This window comes from Ochlerotatus camptorhynchus, unplaced genomic scaffold (assembly GCF_037179485.1).
Source record: "Ochlerotatus camptorhynchus isolate MF236.1 unplaced genomic scaffold, CSIRO-AGI_Acam_v1.1 ptg000179l, whole genome shotgun sequence".
Taxonomy (NCBI): Eukaryota; Metazoa; Arthropoda; class Insecta; order Diptera; family Culicidae; genus Ochlerotatus; species Ochlerotatus camptorhynchus.
Window position 1 is genome coordinate 1,020,454 of NW_027040669.1, and position 18,643 is coordinate 1,039,096.

Consider the following 18,643-nt stretch of genomic DNA (forward strand, 5'->3'; position numbering starts at 1 on the left):
AGAACATTTTGTTGTCGTCTTGCCTTTGAGCAACCAGCGCACAACAGTGGAGAAAAGAAGAACCACGTGATCTGAATTGATTTGCTTGTAGAGTTCTTTCGTATGGACCAAGCTCTATAATCTCTTTCTGAAATCTTGATTTGTTACCAAGCGTTGCTAGACCCCCATCAATATTAACTCCACTTACTTTTTGCTAGTGTAAGCCACCCGATTAAAAAAGGTTTTGATTTTAGCCATGTTATTGTCACTTTAAGCATTTTTTTTTTTAGACCAAACCAACCAAGACCCTCGCTCCTCCCTGAAAACTCATTTTAAACCAACTGAATCCAATTTGTTGGTAATTAACGCTTTTTTTTTAGATTTTCAAATTGCCCGAGGAAGCCAAAAAAAAACAACACCAGATTGTAATTTTCCACCATTCAGGTAATTAAAATGTTTCAAAGCAAGCACCCTGCTACCATGAACAGCTCGTCACAATTTTCTTTTCATCCAATTACAAAACTCCACGCTGCCACGTGCAGCCGTCGGTTGTCACACATGTTCTAGCAAATTTGTTTAAAGATCCCCAACAAATATTCCATCAAGTTGCAAATTCGGTATCCCGCTCAGCTTGCTGAAATATTCATGAAAAACCAGTCGCAAAGCTTTTTCAACTTTCTGATAAGATTATTCCGACAAATTGAACTCCAGAGCAAAGGCAAGCCTGTCGCCGTTGCTTTCGTGGTGCTGTTGTGATGTTCACTTTATCACGCCCGGGTTGAATTAATTTTGTGGGACTTACCTTTCGATCAAGTAGATGGTCAAATTCTGCATCACGCAGAACACGCCAACGCACAGGTCCGCCACGGCCAGGTTGGCCAGGAAAAAGTTTGTGATCGAACGGAGCCTCCTCGAGAGTGTCACCACCAGAATGACTAGCAGGTTGCCTATTTTGTGGAGAAGGGGAAAAGAAGAGGACGAAATTAGCATTGCAATTTTTCATTTAATGGAAATCTGTATGTGGTTTGATATATCAGCTTTCTCGAGTAGACAATTATAGTTCAACTCAAGTCGAATCTGCGGGGAGGAAATGACGTGAGGAATGATTCAAATTTGATCAGAAGAAACGTAGCTTAAACACATTTTGATTGAGTCAGAACGATACTGACGATTCCGATTTAAGATGGACCTTTCTGAGCCTTTTGCATCGAAGTCTCAGATAGCCCAGCCAGTTCTTAAAGGCACAGTAGTACCAAACCGAAGGAGGCTGATGGTCCGCTCGAAGAAATCTTTCGGGTTGGACATTTGCTCGACTTTCCTGGGTATAGAGTATCATTGTGCTTGCCAAAGCTCTCAACTAATAACTACTGTCGAAGTACTTCAAGAACACGAAGGCTGTGAACCATTTGATGGATTTTTTTAACTTTTGGTTAGAATTTGACAGATGGAAAGTTATCGATTAACCCGGCTATCCGAGCGTGGTTATTTCTGACCGACAAGAAGTTAAATTTTGACAACCGTGGCTGAGTTGTTCTCGAAAACCGGTCAAGGGATTTTCGTGGCACAGGGATTTTCGAACATACAGAATGACTTTCCAAATGCCACTTTTAACCACAAGTTAAATATAACTCGGCAAATGGTTAACAGCCTAAGTTGAGAGCAGGCGATGGCTCGTTTAAGAGCGTCAAACCCAGGTAGACGAACAATGTCAATTTGCCGATCTGAAATAGCAGCAAAACGTGCCATATCCTTCCTATCCAATGCCATTTCTATCGGAATTCCGCTATGTAAAGCTTTATGGCTCTCCATTAAACATTTTCCTTGGTAGAATGGTGGGCGTATGTACAAAGCCCTGTCGAACAAGCATGTTGATTCGTACCGTAATGCAATGGGATGTTGTCGCCTGTTTCATGCAGTGGGTGTGTGTGTGTGTATATTCCAAGATAGAGCAACAACTATTGCAAACAATCGCACTTTCGTAAAGCCGTAAATCCGCCCTAGCTCGGAAGATTTATGTGCTTCTCTTTTTGTTCAGAAGAGAAATTTATTGCACATAGCCTTCGGTATCCGTTTCCTTCCTGTCGACTTGCATCTGGCAACGGGTAAGAAGTGTGAATGTAGGTACATAAATGTCTACCGCCTAGGGGCTGTTCATAAACTGCGTAGAACAGTTTAAGAGGTTTTAGACCCCCTCCCCCCGCGCGTAGACAATTGTCCAATTTGTATATATACTTACCAACCCCCTTCCCGCTAAGTGGCTACGTAGTTTATGGACAGACCTCTATACTCATACGGGACTGCCTGGTTTGGATTCGAGAACTGTTGCGTTTCGTGTCTGCACACTTTGGGACAGTAGCTCTTTTCTCCGTTAAAAAAGCGATAAATTATTGAATAGCTTTTCAAATGTTTGAACACGTCAAGTGCGGTGGGAACAACAACCTGGTGTGCTTGTCACTCGATGGGAGTGATGACAGGGAGGAACATTTCCTGAACAATATACATGTCCATCGGATCAGATTCAGAAAGACATGTTCTCTTAAGCATACTCAGTTATGAGCGGCACCGGTGGTGTAGTGGTAAGCATGATTACCTCTCACCCCAGCAGGCCTGGGTTCAATCCCAGTAGGCGCTGCATGGATGTTCATAGCATCTCTGATCACGTCTCCCATCGGAAGGGAAGTAAAGCCATTGGTCCCCGGTTCATTAGTTGATGGGTCGATAGGTACGGTCCAGGTGTGGGAGCTGCCTTCCTGGCGTCGGTAGCATTGGTGCTCAGCACGGAAAACAAGATCGACGGAAAACAAATCAAGGAAAAAAAAACTCAGTTATGGTTGCTTGTTGTGTCAAGAAGTGTCTGTTTTTATCATTTACCAGCACACGAAAGCAGTAGCGCTTCAACCCAGTGCATACATTATATGTTGCACCAGTTCCACTGGTGAAGGATACCGCTCATCACGCAGCTTTAGTTATTACCTTAGGGAAACGTCGCATCCTCGAATCATTCAGTAAGAATTAGAGCCAGACAAAGTCATTTTCAATTGAAAATCGTCAATCGACGATGAGGCTGTCAATCTTCACTTTCAATTGAAAATCAGTGTCTTCCCTTCGAGCAGATCACCTTTCAACATCAACAAACCCATTTTCGATCTTATTTCATGCTGTTTGTATTTACCTCATTTGCGTTCATTTTGTTCTTCGCCATCGTGCTGAAGCAAAGCAGTTCGCGTTCAGATTCGAGCAGTTTGTTTTGACGTTTGGCACTTCACTCAGGTCGGTTCATTTCAGAATATCAAAATCTAAGAGGAAGAGGAGACAATAGAGAGCTGCACCGTCGGTTTAACCTCACATTTTTTGACATCTGGCAGTGGTTTGTTTACATGGACTTAGAAAAATTAAAAAAAATATTAAATGTTTCTTTTTTAGATTTTTTGGAGTGGAATATTTTTCAAAGGAACATAGTCGGATATCATATGTTTTAGTTCTTTATATTTAAAACCTAAAATCGACTTGAATAGCCTAAAAAGCATAGGTAAACAAACCACCACTGGATGTCAAACTGATGAATGCAGGTTCATCGCGTTCATTCGTGACGTCAGCGTGCAGCATCCTATAGGGGGAACTTTTATGAACCAATTTTCAGTCAAACGCGAATCAGCGTCTGATTGGTCGGGCGAACGTACAGAAACGCGAGAATTTTTACAACAGGGAATCTATTTTGTTGCATTTTGACAGTCGACTGCGTCGCCCATAATGAAATAGTTTTTGCACGGTTGTTTTCGCGAGCGAAGAAGAACACGTCACCGACAAAAAGAAGCCAGTTTTCTCCTCTTTCTCTTAGATCAAAATGTAAACAATAATATAAAATTTGTAGTGCAGCTGTTGAGAGTAAAACTCGTCCCTCTAATACAATTTGTGTATACCCGTTCCAACTGGATGAATCATTCGGTAAGTAATCGAATCTTCAATATGATTATCTATTTTTCAGCTAACTTTTACTTAAACAACAGAATTCCACGCATTCAAAACGATTGAAACAACTGAGACAGCCCGGGAGAAGCTAGACGGAGTCTATTACATTGGAAGCAATCGATCTCAAGGAAAAACTAGATCCCAACCTAAACCTTAATCCAAATAAATGTTCCAACCGACAAGCTCTTGAAGAAACATGATACGAGGAAGTTAGTCAAATGTGAGTTTAATTGACACTTTCCAATTATTCTGTTAATTTTAGGATACATAAAGTACGGTTGGATGATCAACTCTGCAAGACTGGAATAATGATCCGCAATCGACGGTAATAAGATTTCGGTGCAAAATATTTCAAAAGGGAGAAATTGCTTTTGTAAACAATCACTTAAACCGCCGATTTCTCGCTAATAAAACCTCATATATGCAAAGTAACGACACCATCAGATCAATGTTTCCACTACTTGCAGGCATCGTTAATTAACAGGAGTGAGCTTTTATTTGCGAGAAATCGGAGGTTAAAGTAGTTTCACTGTTTCGCCCTAATGATACGTTGGCACTGATTAGTTCATATTCCTAATTAAGATGATAGAATTATGTGTCCATATATTTTCAAGGCTCAATATGTAGTATTTACAGCTACTTTTGACTGTTATTCAATGGAAAGAAGGAAAATTCCATTTGTTCGTTGTAAAATGCACTTACGTTTGTAAATATAGTCTAAAATCTTCAATTTGGTGGGCTCGGGATACCTCACCCTCATCAATTAACACCATTCAGATGGGCGGAAATTGCTCGGTGGTGTCGGTTTGCGTGGGCGGGCCACCAGTTTGACAAATATCGATTACTTTTTCCAAGGGGCGTATCAGATTTTGTAAACAATCCATTTGATCTATCATCAAATAGATCCTTTCCCAACATGTTTGCCCCCATACCGGCGGATAGCTGGCGCCATGCAACTAAAAAAAAGTGGCATATTTCACCGACTTACATTTTTTAGCCACTTCGGTCAGTTTCCTCACTCCCTCGTCCGATTTGTTGACAACGTCCAAAATAGCCAATTGCAGTGTATGGACCGCACATCGAACAAGGTGTTCCTGCAACTGATCACTCAAGGCCGCTGTAAGCATTTCCTGTTGTATTCCACTCTCCTCATCGATTGTGTAAATACCCAAAGAATTCCGTGAATTGATGCAATCGCCATTATACCTTATTACTGTGAAATCACTCGACACAGGAATTCGGTTGGCTCACAAAATAGGACTTACCTTTCCTAGAGTCTGCTGCTGAATGCAATGGAACAAGCACGAGCTTTCGTAGCCACATCATTTGTGCCGTGTTGCCAATGTTCCACATCAGTCGTACCAACATTGTATGAAAATATCACAAACACTTTCATTAGTGTGGGAAAGGAATCTGTGAATATTAATTCCCGTATTCATGTACCTCACAGATTGGATCTTCGGTAGATTCACATAACATATGTGGAACTCGATAATCAAAAACACTAGTTTACAAAACAACATAAAAAGTGTGAACTTTAGTGGTTGACCAACGTTTCTAATGCAAAATCCTACGCTGAATTCAATGCCGTGGTCAGAAAAAATTAAAGTAGAGCCATTTTTGAGATATACAAAAATTTTGATTTTTTGAATTTTGGACAAAAGTACGATTACTAAAATGTCAATATCGTTGGAACTAGTGCACCAATTTTAAATCTTTTTTTTATGAAAGTGAAGCTAAATAAATTTGCTATCGTTCACTAGAATATTATGTCTTAATTAAAAAATTTTTTGAAGTCATTTAAAAATTTACAGCATTTTTTTTTTATTTTTCCTGCGAATTTTCCATAAAAAATCTTGTTTTAATCAACATTTTTAATGGGATAAAAAGATTCAAAAAATCATTCCATAATTTATTCTTAAAGTCCATTAAAAACTGGAGAAAATGAGCCTTTAATGGATGAAATCGGTTGGAAATTGTCAAAGTTATGAAATTTTTTGTAAAATCATGGAAATTGAATGTTCCAAGATTGGCCGTTGTCCCGCTCCTAGGTTCATGCACCACTTCAAGTAAGCCTTTCTGCGGACGTGTACGCATACGGTGCATTTCACTAACACTACCAGCTGTCACGCAAAATTAAATGGGATATTTTCAACAATATAATTTACGCTAGTGTTTGTGAGACCGCTCGGCGAGAACCTAACGCAACCAACTCAATTTTACAGCTTTCTTTCTTTAACATTGCTTAACGATGTATACGACAAAACGTGAATTCAAGTGTAAAAATGATCCTCAAAAGTTTTGTTACGCGTGTGGCAACTATATATTTACAAAATCGGTCAATTTCACTGCTTCGTTGCAAACTGCATAAAGGCTTTATTTTAAAATTGATCCTGGAGACTTTGACGAACCGTGGATTCCAAAAGTATTATGTAGTTCGTGCAAAACGTGCTTGGCTAGGTGGATTTCAGGCGCAAGGTAAATTGATTTTTTGAATAACTTTCATATAAACAATTTATGTACAGCATGGTAGTGCTTTGTTCTTTCCTGATCGACATTATCTTACTTCATCTATTTTTGATAAGTGTTAATGTCTTACTTGGCTATCCATCTCCTTAACCGATCAGACGTATAATACCATTCCCGAACTTCTTTTGTGTGACACGCGTGAGTTTTGTTGCCCATAGCCATGCGGGCTTTGCGAGAAAACTGTGTCGTTTTGGATACATCCATTCTGCCTAAGCGGCCGTGTATTTCGGAAATCAAACGATTTTTAGAAAGTGAACTGCAACTTGATATGTCACAAGTGAAATGTATCCAGCCACACAATGTGAAAAATGTTGTATGTCTGGGTATGCAAAGTAACGAAGTAGCAAGAAGAATCGCTTCAGCTCATCACCTGAAGCATTTTATGGAGTATGAGGGAAAAAAGATCTCTATTCCAATTTATGTCGAAAGTAGCACTGTCGACGTACGTTTGCATGATCTCCCAGATGACATGGAAAATGTGGCTATCATCGACCATATGCGCCAGTATGGAGAGGTGATAGCAATTTGCGGTGAGGTTTGGAAGAGTTATTTTCCAGGCTTCAGCAATGGAGTGCGTGTTTTAAAAATGAGACTTATTCTTCCCATCCCGTCATTCATCACCGTGGATGGCGAAATTACACTGGTATCATACCCAAACCAAGTGAAAACATGTCGCAATTGTGAGCGCAAATCTCACCCAAAGCAACGCTGCTCCGATGTGGCAGCAGCAGCAGCAGCAGCAGCAGCAGCAGCAGCAGTAACAGCAGTAGCAACAGCAGTAGCAAACGAAGACAATACTCTCAGTAGCAGCACCAATAACAACTACGTTAACAGCAAGAACAAGAACAACAACAACGCACACAAACTTCCATCAAACGCAGCCAACAGTAAGCAGTGGCCCTCGCTCCCGAAATCGATACCAAATGCAGACCAACAGCAAAACAACAAAACCGAAACGAAACGCCAGCGATCAGTCGACTCGGACACCACAAACAATGCAACCAAAAAATTGAACGCAAATGACTCAAGCGAAAGTGATAGCAGCCTGATCTCTGTGAGTGGTGATATTTGTCCATATACACAGCGCCCATATATGATCCCAGATCTTTCGCATATTGACGATCCTGGAGAACGGTGTGCATTGATCGAGGAAAGCAAGAAGAGGATTGATGCCATCTATTTAGAGCAATTTGAAAATAAGAAAAAGAAAAATAATGTAATTTAACTAGGATTTATTGTATTTTGATAGACCTCGGCTCCGTAAAGTTTAACGACATTTGAGCCTAACAAATAAACGAAAAGTTAAAAAAAAAAATTCTTACTTACTAAATCACTTATTTGTCATCTGTCAGTCGCTATTTGTCCTTTGACATGCCCACCATATGGCGTCGACCGTTTTGTCATGCAACGGATTGTTATTTCTGCTTGACAAAAGTTAAGCAACAAGGACGTTACAAAACAGTTGAGTATCCACAAGTGGCTTCTATGACAAAACCTGTTCCACATTCAAGTTCGGTCCCGTATCCTGTTTATCCAAAGCGGAAACGAGCGCCCTCTGTTGAATCGACCGTTACAAAAAGTGAGGAGGAATTCAAGGAGGAATGCGAGGAAGTCTTCGAGGTGGAATTGGAAAGAAACCCAAAACTGTTTACACAATCCGAATTTAATGATTTGGTGCGAGATCTCGACTTATCGAAGGAGAAATCCGAATTGCTGGCATCACGCTTGAAAGAACACAACATGCTGAGCAAGGAGGTCAAAATTTCTTGTCACAGGAATTGTCACAAGAAATTTGACAAATATTATTCTACAAAGGACAAGGCATGTTTTTGCCATGACGTAAACGGCTTGTTTGAAGAGTTTGGTGAGCCATATGATCCAGCTGAATGGCGTTTGTTCATCGATAGCAGCAAGTTGAGCTTGAAAGCCGTTTTATTGCATCAAGGGAATGAGAAACCTTCTATTCCATTAGCTCATGCCGTTAATATGAAGGAAACGTATGAATCAATGGCTCTATTGCTCAATTTGATAAATTACAATCAACACAATTGGAAAATTTGTTCCGATCTTAAAGTGGTTGCCATGTTGACTGGATTGCAACAGGGATACACAAAATATATGTGTTTTTTGTGTAAATGGGACAGTCGAGCTCGTAAGGAACACTACGTCCGAAAAGATTGGCCAAAACGGGATAATTTCACAATTGGTAAAGACAACGTTAAAAATGATCCTCTTGTGGTAAAAGAACGCATAATACTTCCACCACTACATATAAAACTTGGGCTATTCAAAAATTTCGTCAAAGCGTTGCAAAAAGAAGGGTCGGCATTCCAGTACTTGAAATCAGTGTTTCCAAATTTATCTGACGCAAAGATAAAGGAAGGTGTATTTGTTGGCCCACAGATCAAAAAACTGCTCAATGATTCCGCATTCAATACAGTTTTGACACCAGATGAGGAAGAAGCGTGGAAATCGTTCCAGCGTGTTGTCACAACCTTTTTAGGAAATTTCAGAAGCCCAGATTATGAGGAAGCCGTCGATGAATTGCTCAAAAATTATGAGAAAATAGGTATAAATCAAAAATATTGTGTTTGTTACATATAATTAATTTCAAATCCTTTTATTTCACTGAACACAGATGTGAATATGTCTTTGAAGATACATTTCCTACATTCTCACATGGATTTTTTCCCGGAAAATCTTGGTGACGAGAGTGATGAGCACGGCGAACGTTTTCACCAACAAATGAAGATGATGGAACGTCGTTACCAAGGGTTTTGGGATGAAGCAATGATGGGTGACTATTGTTGGTTTCTGATTCGAGAAACAAGTTCAAAACATCGAAGACAAAGTCATTCGATTCTCAATCATTTTTAATAAAACCTAAATAAATTTCTTTTGTATCAACTCGGTTTTAAATCCTGATATGCCTTAATCAAATTGATATGTAGAGAAAAGAATCTCCCATGAAAACTTTACATGCGATTTGGATGCTTACAACGACACCTAGAAAAGGAACTCTAAAGCTGTTGTATTTCAGCAACATTTTTAAGTGTTTTACAAAAATGCTCATAACTTCGACAATTTCCAACCGATTTCATCCATTAAAGGCTCATTTTCTCCAGTTTTGAATGGACTTTAAGGATTAATTATGGAATGATTTTTTCAATCTTTTTATCCCATTAAAAATGTTGATTAAAACAAGATTTTTATGGAAAATTCGCAGGAAAAATAAAAAAATGCTGTACATTTTTAAATGACTTCAAAATTAAATTTTTAATTAAGACATAATATTCTAGTGAACGATAGCAAATTTGTTTAGCTTCATTTTCATAAAAAAAAATATTTAAAATTGGTGCACTAGTTCCAAAGATATTGACATTTTAGTAATCGTACTTTTGTCCAAAATTCAAAAAATCAAAATTTTTGTATATCTCAAAAATGGCTCTACTTTAATTTTTTCTGACAACGGCATTGAATTCAGCGTAGGATTTTGCATTGGAAATGATCATCACCTTACCGAGTTCAAAAATGCTGAAAACTAGTGAAATCGACCCCATTTCAGTGATTTCAAGTGGTATAGAAAGACATCGATCTGTCAAATTGATTATACCAGCTGTAAAATGAGAAAGGGGATCAAGAGGATAGTCAATTCTATTGAAATAATTATAGCGTGGTTTATAATTATCTGTCTTCTTAGAACTTTTGAACTTATGTCTTGGTTTTTCCTTAACTATTAACGTCTTTTATTTATAACTATTAAGCTAGTTCCTCACACAGTCAGTGTGAGTCACACAGCAAAAAATATATTAACGTTTGCAATGACCGATTAATCCTGAAATGTCATTGTAAGCCATAAGTATTGTTTTCTTCAGTTATGGCAAAACAGTGGGGAAACTCCACGTCAATACTTCTTCAAATCTTAAATATGTTTGTATACTTAGAAGAAAAATGAATGTACCATTTTTTTTTACTAAACTTTTTTTTTAATGTTTGGAGCCAACTGCATCAACTTTGATTTCATTTTGGATTCGTAGAAGGAAAAATACGACCCAGCAAATTAGGAGTTAACTGCATACATTTTGAAGTCCAAAGAGAAACAACATCATTTTGCAACAAGTGTCCCGGTTTATGCAGAAATTATGCAATGTTTTGAGCTGACCATCGTCCCATTCGCAAGAATTTCGCAAGCAAAACGATAAATCAAATCGAGTGCTTTTCGGTGCCTGTAATACCCAAGGATTCAATGCTCCATATGCTTCTTAGCTGCGGCCAATGCAAAATGTTTTGAGCAAAAGATCTACTCCAATTATTTTGCACTAAAAACGTGGAAAGATTGATCGAAAAGGCTAAGGAAGGGAACGGCTATATTTTCTAGCAACAATAAGCACTATTTACAATCGAAAGTAATCATTTGAATCTATTTTACATAGGATAAGTGTACCAGTATTGGCGCTAGTGGTCTAATTTTTGGCCCTAGGGCCATATTTGAAATAAATTTGAATGGCCTCATTTGCGTAGATTTCTGCCAAAACATTTCTGTTTACCTTGTATCGAAGCACATTTAGAAAGAATGTTAAAATGTGAAATTTAAGATAAGGTCAATTCGACGACCACTAGGGCCTAAAACTGGTACACATACCCTAGTTATGTTTCTAGATTTCGTAGAAAAATTTCAACTTTTTAAAAATGTCAACAGAATATTTTATGACACTCATAAGTTGATTTACTAATAGCACAGTGAACAATATTATTCATATAAAATGTTTACTTACACCTATTCAACGCAAACATAAAATCTTCGAATTGTTTGCATTGCATTCAACTATCGCAATTTACGCAATGAATCGAATAGAATTCAATCAGGACAAAGAGACTAAGAAATATTGCATCTGTAAATATGCAATAAAGGGTGATACGGTCAAAATTTGGTCAAGGGAAAACGCGTGTAAATCGGTGAAATCGTTTATTTAAAAAATCAAATTAAATTTCTTTTTCAAGTTCAATTAGTATAAAATTCAGGAAAAATATTCAGTTAGGCTTCCGCTTTTCCAAATCCGAATTGCCGGGCCTTACGCTTGACCCCTGCCATCAGATTTTGTACAGCCACCTTGTCCACCTTCTTCGCCGCAGAAAGCCAGTTTGCCTTGAACTGCTGCTCGCCCTTAGCAGTTTTTTGGTCTTCTTTAGGATCCGCTTGACAATAGCCCAGTATTTCTCAATTGGGCGGAGCTCTGGCGTGTTGGGAGGGTTCTTGTCCTTGGGAACCACCTGCACGTTGTTGGCGGCGTACCACTCCATGGCCTTTTTACCGTAATGGCAAGATGCCAAATCCGGCCAAAACAGTACGGAACAACCGTGTTTCTTCAGGAAAGGCAGCAGACGTTTATTCAAACACTCTTTCACGTAAATTTCTTGGTTGACAGTCCCGGAAGCTATGAAAATGCTGCTTTTCAAGCCACAGGTACAGATGGCTTGCCAAACCAGATATTTCTTTGCGAACTTTGACAGTTTCATGTGCTTGAAAACATCTGCTACCTTTCCCCTTCCTTTTGCCGTATAAAACTCCTGTCCCGGAAGCTGCTTGTAGTCGGCTTTGACGTAGGTTTCGTCGTCCATTACCACGCAGTCAAACTTCGTCAGCATCGTCGTGTACAGCCTCCGGGATCGCGCTTTGGCCGTCGTATTTTGTTTATCATCGCGATTTGGAGTCACTACCTTCTTGTAAGTCGATAGTCCGGCTCGTTTTTTGGCTCGATGCACGGTTGTAGACGATACACCCAGCTTATTTGCGGCATCTCGGAGAGAGAGGTTAGGGTTTCGCTTGAAACTACCGGCAACTCTCTTTGTCGTCTCAGCGGCTTCCGGTTTTCGATTTCCCCCCGATCCAGACTTCCTGGCTGTCGACAAACGTTCCCCAAACACTTTAATTACATTTGTAACGGTTGATTTGGCAACTTTTAGCGATTTTGCCAACTTTGCGTGCGAGTAGCTCGGATTTTCGCGATGCGCGAGCAAAATTTTGATACGCTGCTCTTCTTGCTTGGACGGCATTTTGACAACTGAAGAGTGAATTCCAAAATCAAAATAGGAACAACATTCTACACATACACACCTTCAAAATGAGGGGTGTTCAGGTTTTTTAAATGCAAAATTGAAAGAAATACGTCAAGTTGATATTGACCAAATTTTGACCGTATCACCCTTTATTACCATAGAGGTAACTCTAAGACCACTGGGTCCCGAAGAAAATCATTATTATTTTTGGCTCACTCAGTACCAGAACAACGGTCCCAAGCAGTTCCAAGCAATTTCACTCACCCCTGCATGTTCTGCATGAATCCACACACCCCTGATGTTATCTGTCAAACTTTCATAGCGAATCAAAACAAACATAGTGTAGTAATAGAATTTCAACTAGAATAGGGTACGTTAATCGTTTGCTTGGGACCAATAGGCTACTAAAGTGGTGAGCCAATTTAAAATCGTTAGTTTCGTATTGATTGTTTATATTACTGCGTTATTCTTGATTGGCTTCTAACCGGCTTGAAAATGCTAGTTAAAAAAAAAACCTTTGATAAGCCCCCTGTAGAGCTGGTCGAAAAAAGAAAGGCTGCATTATCCGATGTCAATCATACAAGGTCTGTAGCAGCAGGCAGCTTGCTGGTATTAGAAGCAGAAATCTGGATCAACATTAGAAAAGGGCCCATCAGCATTTATAAGCAAACCGTTCCAAAGCCCTTTACTCACAAAACGAAGGCCACCCACGCAAACCAACACCATCATCGGATAGGGGAAACTTTTACCTACACGATGATGGTGTTGGTTTGTGTGGGCAGCCTTCGATTTGTGAGGAATGGGCTTTGGAACGGTTTGTTTACAAATGCTGATGGGCCCTTTTTTATTGTTGATTCAGAAATGTTGTAAACATTGCTGCACAAGCGAATGACGACGTTACGTCAGCACAACATTCCATACTGCGAACAGCAGACGTGACATCACAGGCAACAGCTGTTTCGTGTAAAAAGATAAACTTTGGCATAAAATTTGATAACACACAAAAGAATTTGTAAACAATGTTTTTAAGGCCCGTTACCCGCGAATCAAAGTACGCCCACGCAAACCAATACAACTTTCGGAAAGGTGATGGTTGCCCATATCCGATGATGATGTTGGTTTGTGTGGCGTACTTTGGTTCGCGTGTGAAGGGCCTTAGAAAGTTTGTTTACAAATGCTTTTGTGCCGTTATCAAATGTTATGCCTGAACTCTTAGGTGAAATACGAACACCACCTTCCACATTCAACTGTGTAATACCAATAAGTCAGTTGGGCCAGACGTTGTATAATTGACATCACGCATTACCCTGGCAATTTACAATTTGCCTTCACTCTATATCTCTTTACTCTTATGGTAAAATCCCATCCGCAATCGTCAGTCTGTGCGTGAAACCTGGTGGACATTTCCTTACCTTTTCACTCCTATGAAAATCACATAAGATACTATCAATCTTTGTGTGATAAGATGGTGGCTCGCTGGTTCTATGGTGGAGTGAAGAGAGCTTGAGCCTTGAGCTTGAGCTTGATTGACCGCCCACGGTTGCTACTCTGTTATTGCCAGATCAGCTGTACTTACACAGAGAACCAATAGACGATGCTTGGGACTAGCAATCATCCTCAATGTGTAAAAAATTGTGATCTCAAATTAGGCAATACCAGCGCCGGCCGCGCCCGAACACAGGTCAAGAAAGGAAGGGGAAGGATTGTATTGACATGACACTCGCTTTGATGGAAGCCGAGAACACCTCTGCACTTCCACGAGGAATCACTGGGATGTTGGATAAGAGGGTTGGGTTTGCAGCAGGGTTCGTTTTGGTAAACGATAAGCTGAATTTATGTCCTAACGATCAGGAGCTTGGGATTAAACCCACGGTCTTCTGCTCAGTAAGCAAAAACGTTTGCCACTAGGCAGACGAGCACCTTTTTAATTATCGAGTTGCTGTTATTGTCACGTAGTCATATTATCAAATAAAACGATTGACGAATCTTGAATGTGGATGGGCCTGAGATTAGACTCATGATGTTCTGTTCAGTAAACAAAAACGGTTGCTCTAAGGCCACCGAGCCCCTCATATCACATCACACCGTTGTTCAAGTTGTTGTTACCAATCAAAACCGGTGCCGACGATAACAACAAGTTTCGCAAAATAGTTCTATGGTGGAGTGAAGAGATAAGACAAAGTCCGCTAGATTTCATGCACATATTTTCAGATGCATATGGGATTTTACCAAGGAGTAAAGAGTTGCAGGGTCGTCGTCAACGTCAATGCTTACTGAGCATGCAACGATATATCTGCTTTTCTTTCATGAGAGCTAATGTCACAAACGTAAACTTTTTCTGCGAATTTCCCGAGAATGAAACACCACTTGAGTCAACTACACGTAGTGCGCAAAACAGTCAGGTTCATTGAGTCATTTTGATATGAATATGAACTGCCATCTGCCTCATCATTCACTGCCTCGTGAGAGTCTGAATGATTGAGAGGTAAACGAGTCACTGACAGCCGAGCACTCAGTCAGTAGCTCAATCAACACGTTTATTCTACCGTGATGGTACCCAATATTTGTTTTGAATGACTGAGCGAACATTTCCTATGGAAAAATGACGCAATTACATGCTGTATGAGCGAAGGCAAGCGGTGTGCGTCGCCTACTCGTGAGTGACTGAATGTTTTTGTTGGCTCTTTCATTGCCTCGTCCTTTACTGTTTGGTACAAACGGTCTGCACAGAGCAATGGATTGAATAGTGCATTGAAGGAAACCCCACACGCATCAATATATTGACGCGAAGGGGAATTATTGACAATAATATTGATGATGTGAATTCAGAAATATTGTCAATCTCGATATATTGACGTCAATATAGAATGTATTGACAATACGATTATTGTCAATGAAAGTAATCGTGTAGGGTCCACTTCGCACTCAGCCTAGGCAGTCAATAATTTTACGCTCTGACTACAAATAAACTGTGTAGAGAGAGAGAGTCCCCCTATCTGATGGAATTGATGGCTTACATGGAATTACTTTGAGCTACAAGAAATATACTAAAGAAGCCATTGTTTACGTTTTCGACATTGGTCCTAATGAACGCACAGTGTCGATATCCCGACAATTTTGTTCAGACAGATCGATGCCCAACTATATCAGTTATACCACTGAGGCAACACAAAAAAAGAGGTCAACTTTTAGAAAGTTATTTTGCATGCAGTTCCACATATGTTATGTGGTCAAAGCCAGAGACGTTGAATAGAGACACACTTATACTGAAGCAAGAAGAGCCAAACGAACCGTCAAACGCTGAACCAAACGAGCAAAGTAAATAAACATTACTGTTCACTCAATTCACCAAAAAGGAGTATTGTTCTCATTGATGAAAAAAGTGTTTAATTATTTTCACTAAACATTTGATATCTGTTATTTATGTATTTATTTTTGATTCGATTAAATAGAGGAAATTGCTCTGATGTTGGCCTATGCATCTAAGATTGGGCCCATCGCTAAAAATCTACTGTTTATCATTTTTATCTAGATGAACGCATTATAGGGACGGTATTAATGGATATTTTTGGACGCTATTGAAAATTTAGTCGATTGCTGAATTTATATATGAGCTTAAATTAAAGGCATTACACCCATTTCCCCAACAACATTTATTAGTGATAAAAAACAATTTCGAATAGGAACTAATTATTTAGTTTAATGGTAATAAAAATAATTACGCTGCAAGCAAAACAGTGAAATATGACAAAAGTTATGCTGCCATGTAGCGACTGTCATCTCTTGTCTTCGCTTTATTTTTGCAAAACGTTGTCGCAAACTATATTTTTATTCAGTTCCGGTCGAACGTTTTTTAAGCCACTCAAAGAAACATGGTTGCCAGCGACATTGCCAAAAGATCCCTCAAAACCGTGCTGCTGTTTTGACAGAAATTTTTCTTTGCGCGTCTCTTTCAACGTCTCTGGTCAAAGCCAGTTTGGACAGAGGTAGGAAGACTGCAAGTATGAATATTATGTGGCATGTTTCCTGAGAGTAGCATTACACATTAGCTCAGATCATGCTTTTTTCGGAGTAAACCCAATCTGATTAATGACAAAAACTCAACCCATTCTTCTGCATTGTTCCGGTAGCACTATCCTTTGTACTCTTAACAAATTCTTCCACGATGCGGATGATGTCAAACACATCCTATTGTGATTAATCATCCTCTTCCTGAGCAAAAATTGCTACCCCACCACAGTAGTCGTTAGTGCAACATTTATAATCCCAGTATTATCCTCCTTTTCTACGCCACGTGGCTTTCACTTACCGAAGAAACAGCAGCAGAACACCAACGAGTACAATGTTATAAAAATCACTCTCACATCGGTCCGATCGAATATAAACTCTTTCTGCACATAGTTATTGCCCGGGTAGCTAAAGTTGGCCGTCGCAAAATCCTGGCCAACGGTGACCGACGCTGCCGCCCCGCTGGCCAGGACTCCGTATTCCAGCATCGATCCGTTGAACAGCGACGTCGGAAAGGAATTCATCACCAAACCACTACCACTACTGTTGTTGAGTCCGAAGCTGGAGGAGATCCCGACACCACCCACCACTTGACCAACCGGAACCGGAAGCAGTTCGGACCCATTGGCGATGCTGGTGTTCAGATAGTTCAGGCTTGCGTTGATAAATCCAGTCATACTCAACGAGCTGATGTTCGTATAGTCGATCAATTTAAAAGATGACATTTTCGGTATTCTTCTCTTCGTTTCACGTAATTAGAATCACTCTAGCACGGTTCGAATCGATTACTGCACTCACACAACCAACAAGTTTACCGCCTCACCACGGGACACACATGTTGCTCAGGATGATTAATTGTGGCGTAATCATTCGCCCACGATCCCTAAATTCCATTTCCATCCTCCATCCGAACGGCAACAACACCAACAACGCTGAGAATGGGCAAGCACGGATCCATTTGCGTGGGAAATGAATTTTTCCTGAATTCACTTATCGCACCCCGAGGATGCTTAGATGGAAAATGCGGCGAGGAAAATTTATTATACCTGTCACCATCTTCGTCTTATCGAATGTGTGGCGTTGTGGGTGGGAAAAGAACATTCGGTTCCGCCATTTTCACCAACCGTATCGCCATTGTAATCCGGCGTTTTGCGACGGGATCTGAAAAATGGAATTGAGAAAGGAAAAGAATTCAATCAAAAAATGCCGGATTCTGTTGGATCTCTGATGGGTGAATCATATCTGTGCGTGATATAAATGGATGCTGGGAATGTAAGAAGTGGATCTGAGAGATTATTCGGGTAATTTTGCATTTTTCGAGCGGCATAAAAATAAAATTCCTCTTAAATCCCTGATGTCACTTGAATTACACCGATTTCTATGCGCATCACTTCGCCAAGACGCCATCCAAAGGCAAATAACAGTAATCATAAAATTCGCTCAAACCTTCGTTATTTGGACTATTTTTGGCCAAATGGCATTATCGAATAGGATAATCGACAACCGAGATGGCAAAAGACTATAGTTTCTCCGATATATATCGGACACGAGCGGAAGTCTGCCTTTCCAGACTAGTGCACGGGTGTGCAAAGCACATTTATGGCAGAGCTTGATAGTTCAAACGGTCCGTAAAATGGCAGAAGTTTTTAATGGATGTTTCCCGTTTCGCGCCAGTGGTATTTTCGTTTACCTGAACATCTTTTTGCTGCATGGCATAGGAAATAATTATGCTCGCTACGTGCTAATGAGTTTCACGGAAAATTGAAACCCTAAAAGGGTGTAACAGTATTTAATTATTGGTTGGCCGTTTACAAAAACTTCCTGCTTGTCATGCCGTCACCTCTTCTCAGTTAGACCATAGATTGCTGCAGAGGCGTGATGAGTGGGTGGGATAGGTGAGACATATCGTACACACACAAATAATTGGGTTGGACCTTGGGTGGGACAGTCAAAGCTTTGTCCCAGCCACGATTTTATAAACAACATTGTTAAAAATCTGAATAAATCCTAAAATGATAAAATCTGACCCTTCTTACTAATAGGAATTCCAACTAAAGGGCTCAATATTTTTATTCATTTCAGCCCGCGTTTAGTTTCACGG

General features: G+C 39.9%; 1 protein-coding gene across 2 annotated transcripts in view; it reads right to left on the reverse strand.

Moving 5' to 3' along the window:
• TrissinR (Trissin receptor) overlaps positions 1 to 18,643 on the reverse strand; it is a 232,469-nt gene that overhangs the window by 67,925 nt on the left and 145,901 nt on the right. For both annotated transcript variants that reach the window (XM_065222853.1, XM_065222852.1), the window contains exons 2-3: positions 16,844 to 17,703; positions 782 to 926 (exon numbers count right to left, since the gene is read on the reverse strand). In XM_065222853.1, the coding sequence (XP_065078925.1) occupies positions 782 to 926; positions 16,844 to 17,267 (569 nt within the window). In that variant the 5' untranslated portion in view covers positions 17,268 to 17,703. The remainder of the gene's footprint in view (positions 1 to 781; positions 927 to 16,843; positions 17,704 to 18,643) is intronic.